Below are 18,214 nucleotides of genomic sequence, written 5' to 3' on the forward strand. Positions count from 1 at the left end.
GACCTGCGTTTGGGAGTTTGGTGTAACTCCTTACTTGCAAAACTGTTCTAGTGTGTGATCATCAGAACATATGCACTCAGTCTCGGGGAGAAGGGAACCAGCTGGCTGGCAGAAAAATACCATTGGCATTGCCCATGTTCTTGTGTTGACAATGTCACAAGCTGCCCTCCCAGATGGAGAATTTGAATGAAGCCAGTTGTGGGTCATAAAAAAAAAAAAAAAATCTTCATTTTTGTGCATCATTCTTAATGGTTGTTATTGCTTGGATGTTGTTATTTCATGGTGAGCAAAACCAGACTGCAGTTTTGAAGAGCTCTCTCCAGTTTCTCATTTGAGAGGAGGAAGTATACAGTAAACACATTATATCACAGCGTCCGTGCGCTGTCTGCAGTGACGGATGCTCTTCGGTGTTGTTGAATATGTAAATTTTGTGTTGCAATGTGTGGTTCTGTTTTTCCCTTAGGAACGCTCAGACCAGGGAGTCTTTCAAAAATCAGCCTTTGACGGGAGTCATAACTTCGCAGCTGCTTCCCGACGCAATGATTCCATTCTCCAGCAATTTGTAACATGCAGTCCTCAGGAAGGAATAAAAGGTAGTCTCTACATATCCATCTCTGTGCTGAGACAGAGAGCGCTTTGTGGTTTTGTTTCCTGAAATCCACAGCCACCAAAAACAGTTAATTAGAGTAAGTGCACACTATGTTACTTTGAGGCTTGAAGATCCAGCGAGGGTGGGAGAGCTGACTCAGAAGTTGTGAATGAGATTCCTGGCACAAATTCCAGTTTAAGTAACAGTTTCTAGCTCGCTGCCCCAACACGTAAGACTGGATAAAAAACAAATGATGAGTGCAAAATATATGTTGTCAAAATGTTTATTTCCTATATATCTTTAATGAGCGCAATGATTTTTACATTTAATTTTTAGATTATGTCCTAGGTTATTATAAGCTTAATTAATTTATACTAAAACATGATGTTCGAAAAGTGCACTTGCTTATTTTAGACTTTAAGGTAAAATATGTTCAAAGGTTAAAAACATTTCCTTAATTTACAAATTGGAATTATATTAATGAACTCATTAAAAAGAATTAGGTAATTGTGTAAATTGTGCAAAGAAAACCTACATTTGCGAGCATATGGTGGCATACAAGTAAGAGCATTTAAGGCCACTTCTTTTCCTGTCTTTTTTCATTTCTGATGGCATACTGTACTATCTGTTCAATTTGCTCCTGACTCAGCAAGGTACTAGATATTTGAAAAGTTTAAGTATTTGAGATGGTCTTGACCCCTATCCTTTTAAGTGTGCTCTCATTCTTCAAGTCAAGCACATAGCTAAATACTTTTCAGTAGGAAAAAAAGATTTTCTTTGATGTAGTTGAATTATGCATGATCTTTCCCACTTCCCTAGACAACTGTGGAATCACGGTAACCTGCAAAAAGTAATTTCATAGGTTGCTGTGATGACTGTGTGGGGTACTTTTAATCAAAACCAAAGAGCCCTTATCTGTAAAATTCAAGAGAAACTCCCATAGAATTTAGGGGTAACTTATTTGTGTTGACTTCAATATTTTCACAGTGTGACTCCAGGCAAAGAATTGGGTATAGTCTGAAGCTCTGTAAATATTCAACTATCAGATCCTTTTGCTTAGATCTACCTTATGTTTTTCTTGTATGGAATTTATGCTCATTTTGTAGTTTCAGGAGAAAAGGGTCCAATCCTTGGAGGTAGCCTGCTCTATAGAGTTGGGCATTACCAAAGAAATATCAAAAAGAAGCAAATGCCTTTAATTGCTTCCTTAAAAACCATAAAAGCAAACGCTCTGAAGCCATTGATGCAGATGAATGGCAACTGCTAACCTGTCACTTGAATTCAAACCAAAGTATGTGGATGAGTTGTGCTTTCAGATAAGGATTCTTCAAGTGCAATCCAGAAATCAGGATGGCTAGTTCTCAGCTCAGTCATAAAATTATTTTAAATAGGCATCTTTTTAATTAAAGAATTATGATAAGAAGGCATTATAGCAAAAAAAGGTGGTGGCCTCAGAAGAGAATGTGAGATGTGAAAAGGAAGCTGTGGAGTGCTGCTGGCACAGGGAGGGCTTTGGCATGGCTGAGCCTTCACAATTGTGGCTTGGGAAATGATTGGAATTGGAGTCAGTGGACAAGAGGTGATAAAGGTGTTGCTACCACTTGGTCAGGATATCATTGTATTGCAATTTCTGCTGAAGATTTGGTGTTTGATGAGTAAATTTCAGTGATCTTAGTGGAAAACTGTACAGGCACTTACAGCAGGAGGGCTGTGGGACAGCTCTGATAAGAAATTGTTTTGGTGAAAGACAATTTGGGCTTAAGACTAGTCTCACACATTGCAGAAATATTTATCTTATTTTGAAATCATAGTATTAATTATTATTGAGCTAATGCTCATTCTGTTATCCATATGGGCCTGTCACCTTTTTCCTTCTATCACTGGTTTAAATATTTTTTTGCATTTCTTCTTAGAAAGTTTTGTCCTCAGAGTTTCAAGGGATTTGTAAGGCTGAAACACTTCCTGTGCACAACCCTTTTTTATTTCAGCTATGAACTTTAGGTTGTGTGTCTGTTTAAGGACATGAGCCATAGACCTAGTGAGCTTCTTGTGTCAGGCAGGAACGGATCCTTGTACATGCTCACAGTGTGCTATCCACATCTTGAACATAGAAGTGTAATTGGTACATTTTTGCAAAGAATAATAAAACAGAGAAGAGATTTTTAACATAATATGGGATCTGATATAAGAATTTAATGTAGGAGCTGTATTATGTTTCATAAAATGTCACTTTCTTAATTAATGTTTTCTAATAAGTTATTTCCAGTACCATTCACTGCTCCTACCAATAAAATTCTTATAAAAGCTCAGCAAAAATACACTGAAGCTTGGCCTGTTAATATTGCTGTCTGTTTTAAGAGTCTTTTTTATTATACATGAGCAAGAAAAACTAATGTCTGGGGAAAAGTGCTTATAGCCAAAACATTAAATTTTGTCTTGCCTGTGGATATTTAAATAAAGGGGGAAGGAATAGTGATCCAATATTGAAATGCCAGTGTTTGTTCTATTTTTGCATGAATAACACTTGCTGCCTTCAGGTCCTCACTTCTTTTGCTGCCAAGCTGTTTCACGGTGTTTTTTAGAACAATCTCTTTGAGAATTGATACTTCAATGCCAGCAGCTTTACATTTCTGGTGTTGAAAGATTACTGGAATGTGTTTCATTAGAGGTTCTGATATATTTCTTATAACCCTATATTATAAATAGTTATAGGGAAAATGCTGTCATCCCTCTGTTAAGTAGCAAAATAATCAAACTTTCTCTGCTACCAGAGACTGCCAAATCCTCATGGTTGTACAAGCACCTCTGTTTTCATATATATGTGGTAACATCAAGATAGAAAATTAAGAAGTGAAATTTTTAATTATTTAGATTTTTCTTGTAAATGCTGCGCATGTCTTATAGACAAACTCAGTTTTTACTCTGCCTGAGTTACTCTTTTTTACTCTCTTAGTCTATTTAATATCTGAAAATTCAATACATTTTGTTCAGTGCTTAGATTTATCTGGATCTGTTAGGGTCATTTCCTGAGGTCTTGAACATGGAGCCAGTGACTGCCCCTCAGGTTAAATTCTCTCATTCTCTGGCTCCTGCTCCCATTTTACTGGGAGCTGTAATCCCTTGTGATCATTTCTGATTCACTGAGGAAGTCTGACGTTTTTCTGTGTGTATCCTTTTGTTACTGTAAGAAAAATACCAGTGGTAACCCATGATCAAACAGCCTTGGTGAAATGATGTACCAATTACTGTGAATCTAAGTTAGTATAAGTACATTATATGCTCAGTCTCTTGCCATGGCTATAGGAGTCTGCTCAAAAAGGCTAACCACAGTGTAAGTGTGGTGTAGTTCTATTTCTTTTTTAGTTTGTTGGGTTTTTTGTGGGTCTGAGTTTTGGGTTTTTTAGGTTTTTTTCTTGGTTTTTTTCTTTTTGGGTGGAGGTGTTAAATTTTTTCCATCAGGCATCTCTTTCCTGCTTTTGATCCTCAGGGGTTTAGGGACTTCCTAAGTCAAAGGTACTGTATGGACCATTGGGCCATAGGCACATCTCTAACTTTTGGTACATTTCTTAGTTTTTTTCCCAGACTATCTTTATGGCAGTGAGTTCTGTGGAAAACACTACTTTGTGTGTGTCCTAGGTGTGCTACTTGACTGTTAAACTGGTTGCCTTCTTGTTACTGTGCATGAAACAGTGAGAGCTTCCTTGTCACTTCAAGCGTAGCTTCTACAGTTTTCATAGACTCCTCTTGCATTTCCTTTTATTGCTTCTGTCTCTAAACTAAAGAATCTTTATCTGTGATCATTGTTAGGAGTGCTTGTACCTGTGTCCAACTAACCTTGCTGTCTTTTCAGTATGCTTCTGAATTATACTACATCATTTTTCAGATAGGAGGAATGAAAACTTAGACACTATTTAAAAATGAGGCACACCATTAACTATTGAGTTCCAGTTGGAGTGTTTGGACTTTTTTGCACTTGTAAATGACTCTCTCCCTTTGACTTCACTTAGCATATATTGAAAGAATAATCCAGTGCACATCTAGTGTACTGTTACAGAGCCATAAGAGCCTTAAGTCTCAGGAGTGCATCACTTTGCAGTCTCTGACAGGGAGCTTTACCTGCATTTCTTACTTGTGTCCTGCAGCCTTTTTGCAGAACTTCATAGTCTCCTTCCTTTTGGTAATTACATTTAGTATCACATTGGACAATATGACTTCCTCTTTTGTTCTAAGTTCTTTTTCCTGTGAGAACTTGCCTTTTACTTCTCATTTGTTTCCTGTTCTTGTATTCAAACCTGAACGAATGGGCATCACAGTGCAAGAAGCCTCTGTGTGTGTGTGTGTGTATGTAAGGTAGCATACCTGACAATAATTTTTTAAGATCTCATTAAAACTTTCTTCCTCATCTGCTTATCCTCACTTTCTTTTGATGATGCTCACACTTTTCCTGAGACACAGGGATTGAGCTATTTTTTCTTAGGAGGCTATCCAGCCAATAGGAATTTTATAGGATTCTTGAGCTAATAGTGTAGGTTTGTGGGGATTGTTTTTTGTTTGGCTTTTTTGGGGAGTTTTTGGTTGGAATTTTTTTCCCCAATATTTTTTGTTTGCTATATAAGTGCTCTTACCACATAAATATAATCTATTGCTTTCTCATTTGATCCCTCCTTGCCAACCCTTTTTTTCTCAGGTTAGGTTAATGCTTTCAGAGAGGATTATACAAAAAGATTGCCAACATTCCATGCCACAGAAGAGGTCACATTAAAGTGTGGCATGTCACTATTATTAGATTGCTTACCTGCCATTGAAACCCAAGGAAGTGTCCATCTTTCCTATTAAGTATGGGAGGGGTGAAGACATATTCTACATTGAAAAATGCAGGGACTTTTTCTTAGATGGTACCTTTGGGTTGAGAAGTAGATTTACAGGACATAATGAACTGGCCTACAGTGAGCACAGCAGTCTTACTAAATATTGCAGATATTTAAGTATTGTTGCTTAACAAACCACTAAATGGTTTGAGTAGTTTATATTTGTCTTTGTAAAAAGTAACCTTCTGCTGTTAGCAGGATGCAGTTTGTAAAGGTAAAGAAGGAGTTGCAGTAATAGTAGGAAAGTGAAGACTGTAATTAAGAAATGCCACTTTATTCTCTTGCCATAGAATAATAGAAATTTTTCTTCTTCTGATCTCTTTTCTGAGAATGTGGTTCTCTTCTGTACATGAAAGGTGATAAATGCTCCCCATCAAAGGGACTGAAATCATGAACCTGCAATCAGTCTGAATGCAGCTATGGAGAAGTTAAAAATGGAGTAAAGCAATTTGTGCCTTGCACTCAACTTCACTATAAGTACAAAGTTTCCCTATATTTACCTTTAATTATATATATGCAAATCTGAAAATCAGCTCTTCAGGAAAATCCCAAGGGGTGTATTTTCTGCTTGGTGTGATTTTAATTCTAGTTTAGTTAGTTTAGGGATTTGAATAATTTGTGATTTACTTCAGCATTGCTTGAGGCCTTCCAGTCATCAGTCAGTGAACTGGTGTAATGTAGTTGTTTCTGCAGATTGTTTAACTCCTTTCTAAATTCTGTTTCAGAGTTTCCAGTTTCTGATCGTGGCAAGGGTGAAAATGAAACACCTCCACCTCTCCCACCGCATCCTAGTGAGGATCTACTGAATGAGGATTATAATCACAGGTTGGACTTCAGCTCTTCTTAATAGTTACAGCACTAATTGCTCACTAGTGATTGTGATAATAGTTCTAATTGATTGTAAAACCTCTTTTTTTTTTAATTAATTTGTACTACTTTCTTTAGTCACGGGAAAGTCTTTTAACATAAGCTGTGTATGTTATTTTAGCATTTAGTGTGTTGTTCATTTCAGTTGTACATAAGCTGCAGTATGCATGCTATACATGAGAGATGATACCTGTCTTGTGTTCAGTGAAACAAAAAAAAAATCCCAAAGTATAATCCCAAATAAAAAAAATGTTAATTTAAAACTGCACTGTGGGTGCAGTGTGTAAATGCAGTGTGAAGTCTCTTAAAGCTTTAAAAGTCCAAGGCAAACACAGTTTGTAAGAAACTGAATCTCCTTATGTCACATGAAGATATTCTTGAGACTACAAAATGAATTTTCAGTAAGTCTGAACGTTGAAATGTGCAGGAGAAAAATTAATGAACGCTTTACCAGTTGTAAAGGTATTGGGTAGATTTTTCAGATACTTGTGCAAAGCCTGCCATGCTTGATAGCAGCTGTAAGCTCCAATTTCCTTAGTAAATACAGAAGTTTGGAGGTGCAGAAAAAAGTGTAAACATGTTGAAGTTTACAGTGACTCATTCTCTCTATCTCAAGTACCACAGGATTCAAATCAAAGGCATAATTTCAGCCTCTCCTGATGATGAGGAATACAACCAATCCTGATGATGCTGAAATGCACCATTGAACATTGTTCCCTCATTTGCTGTGTGTTCAATTTTGTTAGTCATGCATCTACTGCAATGCTATTAAGAAAGTATGCATTTCAGCTAGAAATGTAGCCATGTGTCTGCCCTTGTGTGCTGGAGTGTGAGTAAAAACTACCCTTAAGAGATTGCTTGCATCAAAGAGTAGATCTGTTTTATTATGGATACCTTGAATGCTTTATACAAGACTTTCATATCTATTTTCATTTTGCTAACATAGAGTAATTACCCTGGAATATTTTTTTATTTCTGGTCTCCCAGGCAGGCATATATGACATGATAAACAAACAAGTCTACACAGATCAGAGTGCAATTCAGCATTACGTTCTCAACTGCAGTTGGTTGTTAGAATCTGTTCCTAGATTTTTCCAGCAAGCTCAGAGAAAAACATTCTCTTAAATGCTAATGATGTATTAAAATGGTGATGAATTTACAGGTCCTTTGTCTCACCCTGACTTTTCCAGTGTTGTATTGTTTTTCCATTTAGAACTAAAGTTCTCTTGAAATTGAATTGCTGTATCAAGTCACACTGATTTCACTGAAATTGCATTTCAACAAAATGAATAGGAGAATACTTAGGAAGGTATTTTGACACTGAAAAACTAAACCTTTTGAGCTGTTTCGAACTAAATATTTTTGTTTTTCTAAATCCTTTCTTGCTTAAGAATACTTCAAAGAATAATAATTTATGTTTCTAATCAAAAAAGAGACAGGTAGGATTTCAGATTGCATTGAGCTGTTGCATTTTGAGCTGAAAGTTACTTGGAGTTTCACTCTGGTGCAATTTTGAAATGTTTAGAAAGTTGCGTTGAAGTAAAAGAATGAAAAAAAAAAAAAAAGACCAAAACAAAATAAAAATCAAAGCAAGCAAACACAATATCCTGGAATTCTTTAGTCATACCACGCTCCATAAGACCTCCAGCCTCTGCAAACTTGGTGCAAGGCTATAAAATAATTTTATATTAGCAGATGAAGTAGAATTGATCCAGGTACATTGCAGAATTTCTCCAACATTCTGTAGCATGCTATTTGGAAATGCAGTGGTTAGATAGAACTAGCAGAATGAAAAGAAAGTTACTGCTGATCATTTGCATTTATATTTCAGTCTGTGATGAGAAATCAAGTGACTGAAAGTGTTAAGTCTCAGAAAAGGAAGTTGAGGATCAATATCCGATTTGAAAAATGCATGCTGTAAGCAACTGGAGAAAGAAACATGGATATTTGTGCATTCTTTAATTAGTTCACTTGTGGTTTGAACTGGTACCTTAACATTTTACATAACATTTTTTTTCTCCCTACAGCCCTATCATAAATTCAGCAGCGCATTTAACAGATCAGCACATCAACTTCAGATCTTTGACACCAGCCAAGCAGTCTGAATCAATTAATCTGAAAGCCTCAAAAAGCATGGATCTGGGTAAGAAGGGCTGGGGTGACACATAGGTCAGCTTTCTAGCCTTAGCCCATCTGCACCATCTCTGTTTCTTGCTTTTGTTTCTTCAACACTAACATCAGGGAGTAAGTTCTGCAGAGGAGCTACAGTGATGGGGACAATGGTCAGCCTCCTCTAGCAGCTATTTGCTCTTTTTTTTGGAGCTGAAGAAAGTTTGTTGGTTTTTTGTTTGGTTTTGTTTGGTTGGGTTGTTTTGGTTTGTTTGTTTTTTTTTTTTTTATAAACGCCCATTGTATTGAAATCCTAGTTGAGGAAAAGGGGGAATGATTGAAAAATGAGCTGAAAGAATGCTGTACAAGTTTTGTATGTCTAAAATATAAAGCAAAACCAGCAATGACAAAAAAAATTTCTTTTATAGAGTATAAATGATTGTAAAACTACATTGGACAAAGGGTAAATTCCTAACACAAGTTGTTTATTTTTTCATTGACAACGACAAAAAGAGGCAAAATGCTGCAGATCTTTATAAATGCTGGAAGAGTGTAAGGTTATGGTTCTCTACCCATCAGTGCTGTGCAGGAAATCTTGCAGGGGGGTGAAGTAGAAAATAAAAGGCTTTTTCAATAGCAGGAAAACATTTGTAGGTAGATGATTGAAGGGTTATTGCAGCTGAAAAACCAAGCCATGTTTTAATGAGGGTTCAAGAAAGCTTGTTAAGTCTCAAAGAAAATCAAATAAGGTTTTCTTTTTCCTTTTAATTCTTCTTGGCCGTACTCATTCTATCTGTTGGTTATTTTTGGTATTTTTTGGATTCCAGTGTTGATGGGGAAACTTTGAGGACTACCATTAGGATATCTTTAATAATAATAATGTTGGATCAGGTTTGCTATGCCATTAATAGAAAGTGATTCATTTTATATACAGTTTCAGGGTAGCTTTTTCTTAACTTGCAGGGTTTTTTTTTTTCCAGTGAAGTGTTCCAGACTGGTCTTAGGTTTTGTGTTGTTGATTTTTATTGTCATCTTAGTAGGCTATTTTGATGCAACATTAAATGTGTGTACTCCTCTTATAGTGTGTAAGGAAAGCCATGCAGTTTTTAATGCATGAAATGCCTAAGAATGGATGTGAGTTAATTGAAGAAAGGTCCTAAGGCAGAATTGTAACACTATTGCATGACCAGGCAAAACATGTCATTTGCTCTTCTGTTCCAGTGTTTTGATGAAGAGTAATGGATAAGTTATTTTTAAAGAATGAAAATGCTTCTCAAAAAATGATTGGGTTAATAGACTTGAGTCAAACCATATATTGCATGTAGTCTACTAGAAAAATGAATGTTCAACTTTACTGAGCCTTCTTTTAGGAAGGTTTGCTTCCAGCTCCCACAGAAGTCCCAGGAAAGAATGCTCATGAGCACCAGTGTAAAATTAGGCAATGGGAGCATGTGAGAGCATATTCAGAGCTGCTGTGTATAGAACTTCATACTTGAAGTTCTATACACAATCTGTTCCTGACACTCAGGAGCAATCCTTTGAGAATATACATGAGTCACTAAATCATGGTGTCTAAAAGCGAAAATAAAGTTGGATGCAAAAATAAAACAAAAATTAGACACAAATGTATCTTTTAGAGTGTTCAGAAATTGTTGCCTGTAGGAGGTATCTGTTGGAAAGTCCAGTCTGATTGAACATGTGAGGGTAAATCTACTTGAGACGCACATATAAGGAATTGGAGGCACTATGAAAGATCTGCACCATATTGTTTCATAAATAACAATGGATGAAGTAAAATTCCTTGCACATAGCTTGGCTATTAATGAAACTGAGGAAGATGAAAGCTGGGCCCTTTTACAGTCATTCTCCAGCAAGCAGTGAAGTACCATGTTTAGCCTTCTGCCTTTTGAAAGACTTCAGGCAGAAGCTGCTGTCTGAAAGAGAAAACAGAAGAGAAACAGGAAAATCTCAAGTGAAGTAACTGCAATATAAAGTGCTTCAAATACAAATAAAATCCCAATAGTTTGATATAAAAAAATGTGCTCCCAAATAGAGCATTCATATAATACACTTTCCAGGATGGGTTTTTGGGAAAGCAAAGTTATTTCTTAGGGTTTTTTTGCTGGCTTCTAAATTAACTGCAGTCATGACCAATAGTAACTTCTCACCCCAGCATGCGTCTGTGTCCCCCTACTGATTTCAGTGCACTGCTGAAAAAAAAGGAAATAGGGAAGTCATCTTCCAGTAAATTTGGTAACAAAGGGGAGATGTCCTTTCTCTGAGAAGTTCTAGGCCCTATTTTTCCAGTAGTCATGGGACACTGTCCACTTACTACATTTCTTTTGTTCTCAAGTTCTGCCAGTCCTCTTAAAAATAAATCCAACAGGATGAACAGAAAAAAACACAGAACCGGAGTCCAGGAGGAGAGCTCTGAGACCTTAGAACACATGATTTACATGCAGTTTCTTTCTTTTTAAACCAAGTTGTCTCTGAATCATGTGTCTCCACAGATCTGTGAAATCACCCAGAGATTGGGTCTAGTGACTCAGAATGACAATCACAAATTCAGCAGTGGACAGAATTTGTCTAGTACAGGGCATAAATGTGAAATCTGTAGTGCTACTCAGGAAGCATTCTGCTTTACCTGGAAATGTGTATAATGCACCCATAGCTGAATTACAAGGGTTACAAAGGCCGGGATTGCTTAATGACATTGCCATCCAAAGGATCATCAAAAGTGGGTAATGTTTGAAACAGAAGAAAATCCAGATATTACTATCGATTGTGAACCTTATGTGAAAATAATACATTCATTAAATTAGGGAGCTAGTGAAATTGTATAGTAAGGGTCTTCCTGGCTTTGGTGAGGCCTGATGTAAAGAGGCAAATCTGTAAAGATTAGTCTATAATTACACAGGTTCACAATCGGGACTCATTTAACACTGATGTTTCTCTTTTCAGTTATATACATACTGAAGCCCAGAAACCTTTGAGTGCTTAATCTGCTTTCCAGTCATAGCTATTTACAAAATAAAAATTGCTATAAATTAATATCCTCAGTGAATAATATGAGGTAATAAGGATGGATGATGAAAAAGTGTTCAGTACTGCTAACATTGTGCATCAATTTGTTGTTGTCACTCTCCAGAGCAAAGCCTGCCGTGAAAGGAACTTGGCTCATCCAGCTGTAGGTTATTTGCCAGTGGGGCAGCTGGAGTTTAGTATATTGACACTTGGTACATGTCAGGACTGTTGGCTGGGCAGCTGGACAGGAGCAGAGGGTATGAACCACTGCCACCTGCTTGTTTAGGCTGCCATGCCGTGAGTCCTGTGGACTGGCACAAGTCTTAACTGTGCCAAATTCACAGATAGCATGAACCCAAAAGTAGCATTGCCTAAGGTTGGTGTATTTCAACAACTCTGCTTCTTTCCCGATGAGTTAGTTTTTGCTTGAACCTACTTTAAAAAAATAAAATAAAAATCAGTAGCATATGTTATTGAGTCACTGTTGTAGAAATTAAAAAAAGAAAAAAGCACGTGATAATTTTTTTTTTTGTTTTGTAGAGATGAGCAGAACTTGCCTCATCTGCACAGCTGTCCTTGTACAGAGTGTATGGGGGCAGGGTGACTGGTTCTCTGTTTTAGAATCCATCATTTCCACAGTGATCAAATGCTTCTCAAAATTTACAGCTTCATTCAGAGTAATAGGCTACAGATTAGTTCCATGTCAGCCATAAGTCTTAATGTTCTTCCCTGCTGCTGTGTTGAGATAATGACAGCACTTTCTGGATCACTGGCAGAGTTCATATCCTGTGTCTTATGGTGGATATTTCTTGGCCTTGCCTACTTTTATTTTGAACTGATGGTGATAAAAAGAGCACAGGCCCCTGTTTTCTTCTGCTAATCCTGGCACTTGACACATTCTCTCAGTTGCATTTCTTTGTTTTTGTTCTTCAGCCATGGTCATCCATATGTTAGCAAAGCAAAGATCCCCCTTACAACTGTGACTTGAAGAATTTAGGCAGAGCCAAACAAAGTCTGATTTGGTACTGACCAGAATTTCACTGCATGTGAAGCTTTGACTTGTCCTTAGAGCATAGTGTTAAAGATAAGCAAAACAAGATGAAAAATGGTGGAAATAAATGTTGTGTTTTCCCTTCACACTGAACTGGAACACTCTTTTGGAACTTAACAGCAAATTGAAAATTAAGAAATCAATGGCTTCTAAATGAGTCATTGTAAGGATAATTTTTTTCTTGCTTTTAACAACTTTCTATATACACACATTTTCCCTTGCATTACCACAGTTCTCTACAGAAGAATTTCTGTATAATATTTTGTCAGAATCCATTTTCAATAGTTTGTTCTTTTAACTATATTAAAAAGGTAATTTTTGTAATGTTAATGTGAAATTGTTTTTTAATGTTGCATTAGAAAGTGTAAATCAGTGTGCTCTATGAAAACGGAAGGAAAGGAGGTGTCTTATTGTCTATCTCCAACACCCTTACTTTCCATAAATCTTTATGCACAGGAGTGATTTAGGCTGTGCATAAATGTACTGTAAAAACTACAGCCATGGGAATTGTGTGCAAACACATGAAAGTGTGGCTTGTTTTAACCTGGAGCAACGTGGAATTAAATCATATGAATATACAGCATTTTTGTTGGGTATCTATTCAGGCAAAGTACTGTGTAGATTTATATTTGAGGATGTTGGTATAATAACCCATGACCACTATCCCAAGGTGCTGCTTAATTCCCTCTTCTTTTCCTCATCAAAGGCAAAACCCCATAAATTTTAACTGATTAAGCTCTATAGCCTGAAGAAATGGATATGTCCTTTACTTGATTTTAAATGTGAATGAAATATTGTTTGCTGAAACATCATTAGACATACTTGGAATCCCTTAACCTTGGGGCATATTTATTAAAATATCGGGCAGCTTACTTATTTGGGAATAATTAGCAAGTAAATGTGCAAGGTATAAGGTATGGAGTATTCTGCCAGGAAGCCAATATTTAACTAAATGTTAATTTCTTTGTTAGTGAAGGGATGCATTCAATTACAGTTCATACTTTTAAAATGCCTCAAATGAAGGGAAACCCGTGTCCCATATCCAGAAGGATGTGGAAAATGCAGTCAAGATGCTATTAGCTGTTTCATGGTTTGCTCTGAAGCAGATTATTTTTAGTCTGAGTGTAATTTCTGTAAACTGAAATAAATATCTCAAAACAAAAGCAAATGAGGACCAGACAGAGCTAATGAAAATCGGTCCTTCTAACAATGTTTGGATTCTGATACAATTAAAAGAATATATTTGGGAGGTCCCCAGTGAAAGTTATGGTATTAGTTGGATAAAAAGTAGTTTGGTATTTTAAAGTCATTGTTTTGTTAACCATGTTGTGTGTATGGAATAGAATTATTTACTTTGACTTGGAACCAACTTCAGAACTGCATTTAGGAGCTAGTTAGGCTTGTTAGAGCTTTAATGAGGAAATGGAGAAGACGGATCAGAATTCTAAGAGTCTTCTCAGTGTTACTGGCTTAGTAATTTAAAAATCATCTTTGGAAGAGAAAGTTTTAAGAACCAAAATGTTATGGGTTAAGGAAAAACTTTATGGCTTATGGCTGTAATTATCTTTGGTATCAAGGGCCAAAAGAGATTTTAACATTATTCTAACTTACGTCATGAGTAGCTTTCTAGTACTGATCAGATTAGATGTATATTTTCTGAGGCTCTCTGCAGAATCAATTTTTACAAATGAACACAATGCCATTTTCTTAGTTTAAATGACTTTCAAATTTCTGTTTGTAAGATCTGTAATTCAGGAATGAAGCAAAATTGTTTCTTAAGTGATAGGGATGCTGTTAACTGAATTGAAATGAGACTGAAATTAGGTTTTTTCTATATGAAAAGAGAGGCTTTTAACAAGGCTAATTTTGTTACTCAGTTTTACACCAAATCAGTGCAGTTGAGGGGACAGTGAGTTGTGGCATAAAGGCAGAAGTGGGCAAAAGAGAATATCAACTGTTTGAACTGGTTTTGTAGAAATCTTCTAGGACTCAAGGAAGTTTATTGTGGAGCAGACTGAGAGCGTTGTATGAGTTGTGATGGTGAAACAGCTGAGGACGTGGTAACACATGCTTGAGGTGGTTTTTTTTTTAGGCTGCTTTAGTGTAAGTTTGAGTGGATCTGTTAGTGCAGTTAGATCATTAAAATGTTAGGGGGAGAAAATAGCAATTAAGTTAATGTGCAGCTACTATAAGAAAGAAAGTAAAGATGATAATGAAGTAACTTTCAAGAACACTGGTATAAATATGTTGTCTAAACTTTGTCTTAAATCTGTTCCATATCAATGTTTTCAATCAGTGGATGACAGATTACATTAGGAACTTGCAGTTTAACCCTAGGAATTTGGAAGAAGTGTTAATGACATGTAGAAGACGTGCAGTTGGGGGAGTTTTAGCCTAATGTGGTTTCTCTGGAACAGAGGTGAGAGCGGATTAGAAAAGACCAAAGTGTAAAAGAAGCCACAATGGCCTCAATTAACAGTGTAACCTTCAAGAACGAGTAGTTATGGCACTACAAGAAAGTGAAGAAATTTTATCATGCTGGCTGGGAAATTGCAAAACAGTGATTTTTTCTGCCAGGAGACAAACTTCCATTTAAAGCTAAATGTGCTCAGTGGACAGCCTCAACTGTACTTCTGGTTCTTCAACAAGTAGTAGTAATAGCAAATGCAAGCTTAAGCATTTTCATTCTCATGTGCTGACATACAAGATATATCCCTTGGGGGTCTTCTCTGAATACAATTGAATTGAAGTATTAAATCAGTTCTAACAAAAGTGTTGTGAAAAATCTAATTAGAGAAAACCTTGTACAGGAGAGAAAAAGAATCCAGAATCATGGTTTGGATGTGATTTATTCCTGTCTTTAAATGTGCTGAACAGGGCATCCCAAATAGATGCCATTTTGGAAAAAGTTTACCCTTTTTTTTTATTTCCTACTTCATAAGTATAATTTTTCATTGGCCCTTGTGTAAGCTTTTTGGTAATCTCTGTGCTTTTCAACACTGAAGTGAGCAGAAATCTATTAAGGACTCCTAAACCTTCAAGAGTGAGTAGCTGGTGGATATCTAGGTCACCCCAGAACAAATGCCCTTATGTGCAAGAAAGGTGAGGAGGGGGAATTACTGAACAAAAATATTTGAAGCCAGCGCAAGTTCTCCCTTCCTAATACACACATTTTGTCGCTAGTGTGGATTTTAACCTGTGGTCTTTGTACATAGCACTTCAGGGCAGACCTAGAGCAGGAAGCAGCATTTTCTAAGTGATTGTTGTGAGACATTGGCACCATTTCTCCAAGTGATTTATGCCACTCCTAGATGGGGAGATGCTTCACCCAGAAAATAAAACCAGCAGGAGAATTATGTCCCTGGCACGATCACTGACTACAACTAATTGATGATGCACTGCCTTCATTATGATGAAAGGGCTGAGTAAGGATAAAGTTCACCAGGAAAAAACAGTGACCCATTTGAGGCTTTGCTTTCTTATCATATGTTTGTAGCATAGAACGGATGGATTCTGAGAAGCATGGAAGCATCAGTTTATATATATTTTGGGAATACAGCCCTTGTGAATTGATTAGTGTACAATAAGAAATTTATATTTGGCTTCCTATTAACTAACAAAGGTATTTGTTAGGAAATTTGTTTTCTAGGAAGTTCTTGTGTTTCAGTGTCTTATATTATGATTCCTCATTAATTGTAATTTTAATCCTTGTTTGCTTCTTTTCTGAGCACAGAACTGCAGCTGGTCTTCAAAGGTACGTGTCAGTTTGTCCAGCAGAAACACGTGACTTTCACATGTTTTGAAGATTTTTTAGTAGCTCTTAGTCAATGTGCAAAACTGATCCTTGATGAAAGAGTCACTTAAGTTGAATAGCAGAATCTTCTGTCTTGTGAATGGTAGTAACTCTTTGGTTTGGGGGAATATAATGCAATGGTTCAGCAATTGACCTGGGCAGAAGGAGGGAAGTTGATTATGACAGTTGGTTATGACAAAAGCAGCATTCATTTGTGCTTCTCTAAACCAACAGTTTGGAACTAGGTTGTTAGCCTGTGTGTAAGCCTGGACTGGATTTGACTCAAACCTTGAGAAGTACAGAAGTTTGTTGTGTACTAAACCCTTGGAAGTCATGCAGTTCAAATGAAATGGCTACCTTGAGCAAGGCACAGAAATGGCAGTCAAAATATTTATGTGGAAGGACACAAAGGCATGTTGGGTACCTCTACTGTTGCTAAATAATAACATCTATTTTCTTGAAACAAAACAGCACTCAAGAGTATTACCATAGGAAATACTGAAAAACTCATGGCATAAAGAGGTGGGATTTCTTACTCTCTCTAGTGGTTGTTGGCATAGCTTAAAAAAAAAGTATCAATTATTTGCTATCAGCCAGATTTGTTTGGTTTAGTAATATTCCTTCTTTCATAATCTGTGGTCCTGCTAGGCCCCCAAATGTCCATGTTTTTATTAAGTAGCTGCAGAACTTCTTTCATCTTTTATTTCAGCAATTACTTTGAGGACTGACAGTGAATGCATAACTGGTTTCTGTGGTGAAAATGTGGTTCCTAAATAATAGATGTAGCTTTAAAAGAGCTGGCATGATTTCCACGGACAAATATTAATAACTTCATGAAGTAACAAATCCCTGGGGTTCAAGGGACATTTCAAAATGTGAAGTATTTGATTCACAAGTAAAGGAGAAGTATCTTCTTGTTGTGAATCTATTTATTCTCTTGTCTGAATCCTTCCCAGATTTTTGTTTGAATTTTTCCTTTGGAGTCCCAAATTAGGTAGTTTCTATTTTTTGCATTTAATAATTCTAGCTCAAGAATATACAGTAATTCTAGTGTCTTCATAAAAATATTTACTTGTGCATTCCCAAATGTGGTCTTCTTGAGCTGAAATATTTCAGTTATTTGCGAAGTAATTACTTTCTGATGTTGCAATATAAAAATAATTAGAATTCTTTTTACTTGAGTTTTAAGAGTAGAAGGTATTTTTTTCTTGTTTCAAATGTTTCAGGTGATTTTCTACAAAGACAGGCCAAAACTAATAGAATTTTAGGAAAGAAATTTCCTCTTACTACTTTTCTTTTTTCAAAGACCAAGAACTAGAGAGAGTCTGTTTTTGTTATAACTGAATGTTTGTATCAGTTTTGAACAATGTGCAAAGAAGTGTTTTCAAATGGTGTTTTGTGGAACAGCATGTCCCATGTACTTTCTAAATGAAATATTAGTTACAAAGTTTTCTACCTTGGCATACAAAGTATTTATCTTCTGTTAGCCTTTTTCTGGTTTTGTTTTTGTTGGGTATTTTTCTGTAGTCTTCTCCTTTTTTTTTTCTGGGAAACAAGGGAAGCAATGGGGTTCTTATCCAATGGACTTTTCTGGGCTACTTCTGTTCGGTCTAATGAGAGATGGCCAGCCTAAAAGACCCTGCCTAAGCATAATAACCCATGAAATGAAAACTACCCTGTGGAGGTGCGCACGTATTTTGCTCAAACTTTGATATAGAACTTTAATATTTGCATTTCCCAGGTTTTGTGCATGTGTGTGCTTAAACTCATAATGCTAACCTTGTATTTTGGTAAGATTATTTTTCATTTTTTAATCTTTTTATTCTTCCTTTTTTCCCTCCAGTATTAAAATCTAATTTTTGTGTGTGAAGCTGGTGTGTAAAGTATGATTAAGTTAAATGGATTTATCCCTT

At 36.3% G+C, this 18,214-nt stretch overlaps 1 protein-coding gene across 3 annotated transcripts in view; it reads left to right on the forward strand.

Moving 5' to 3' along the window:
• PARD3B (par-3 family cell polarity regulator beta) overlaps positions 1 to 18,214 on the forward strand; it is a 383,490-nt gene that overhangs the window by 199,926 nt on the left and 165,350 nt on the right. For all 3 annotated transcript variants that reach the window (XM_084209781.1, XM_084209782.1, XM_084209783.1), the window contains 3 exons: positions 464 to 593; positions 6,183 to 6,282; positions 8,352 to 8,467. In XM_084209781.1, the coding sequence (XP_084065907.1) occupies positions 464 to 593; positions 6,183 to 6,282; positions 8,352 to 8,467 (346 nt within the window). The remainder of the gene's footprint in view (positions 1 to 463; positions 594 to 6,182; positions 6,283 to 8,351; positions 8,468 to 18,214) is intronic.

Source organism: Fringilla coelebs (assembly GCF_963513975.1).
Source record: "Fringilla coelebs genome assembly, chromosome: 7".
Classification (NCBI taxonomy): Eukaryota; Metazoa; Chordata; class Aves; order Passeriformes; family Fringillidae; genus Fringilla; species Fringilla coelebs.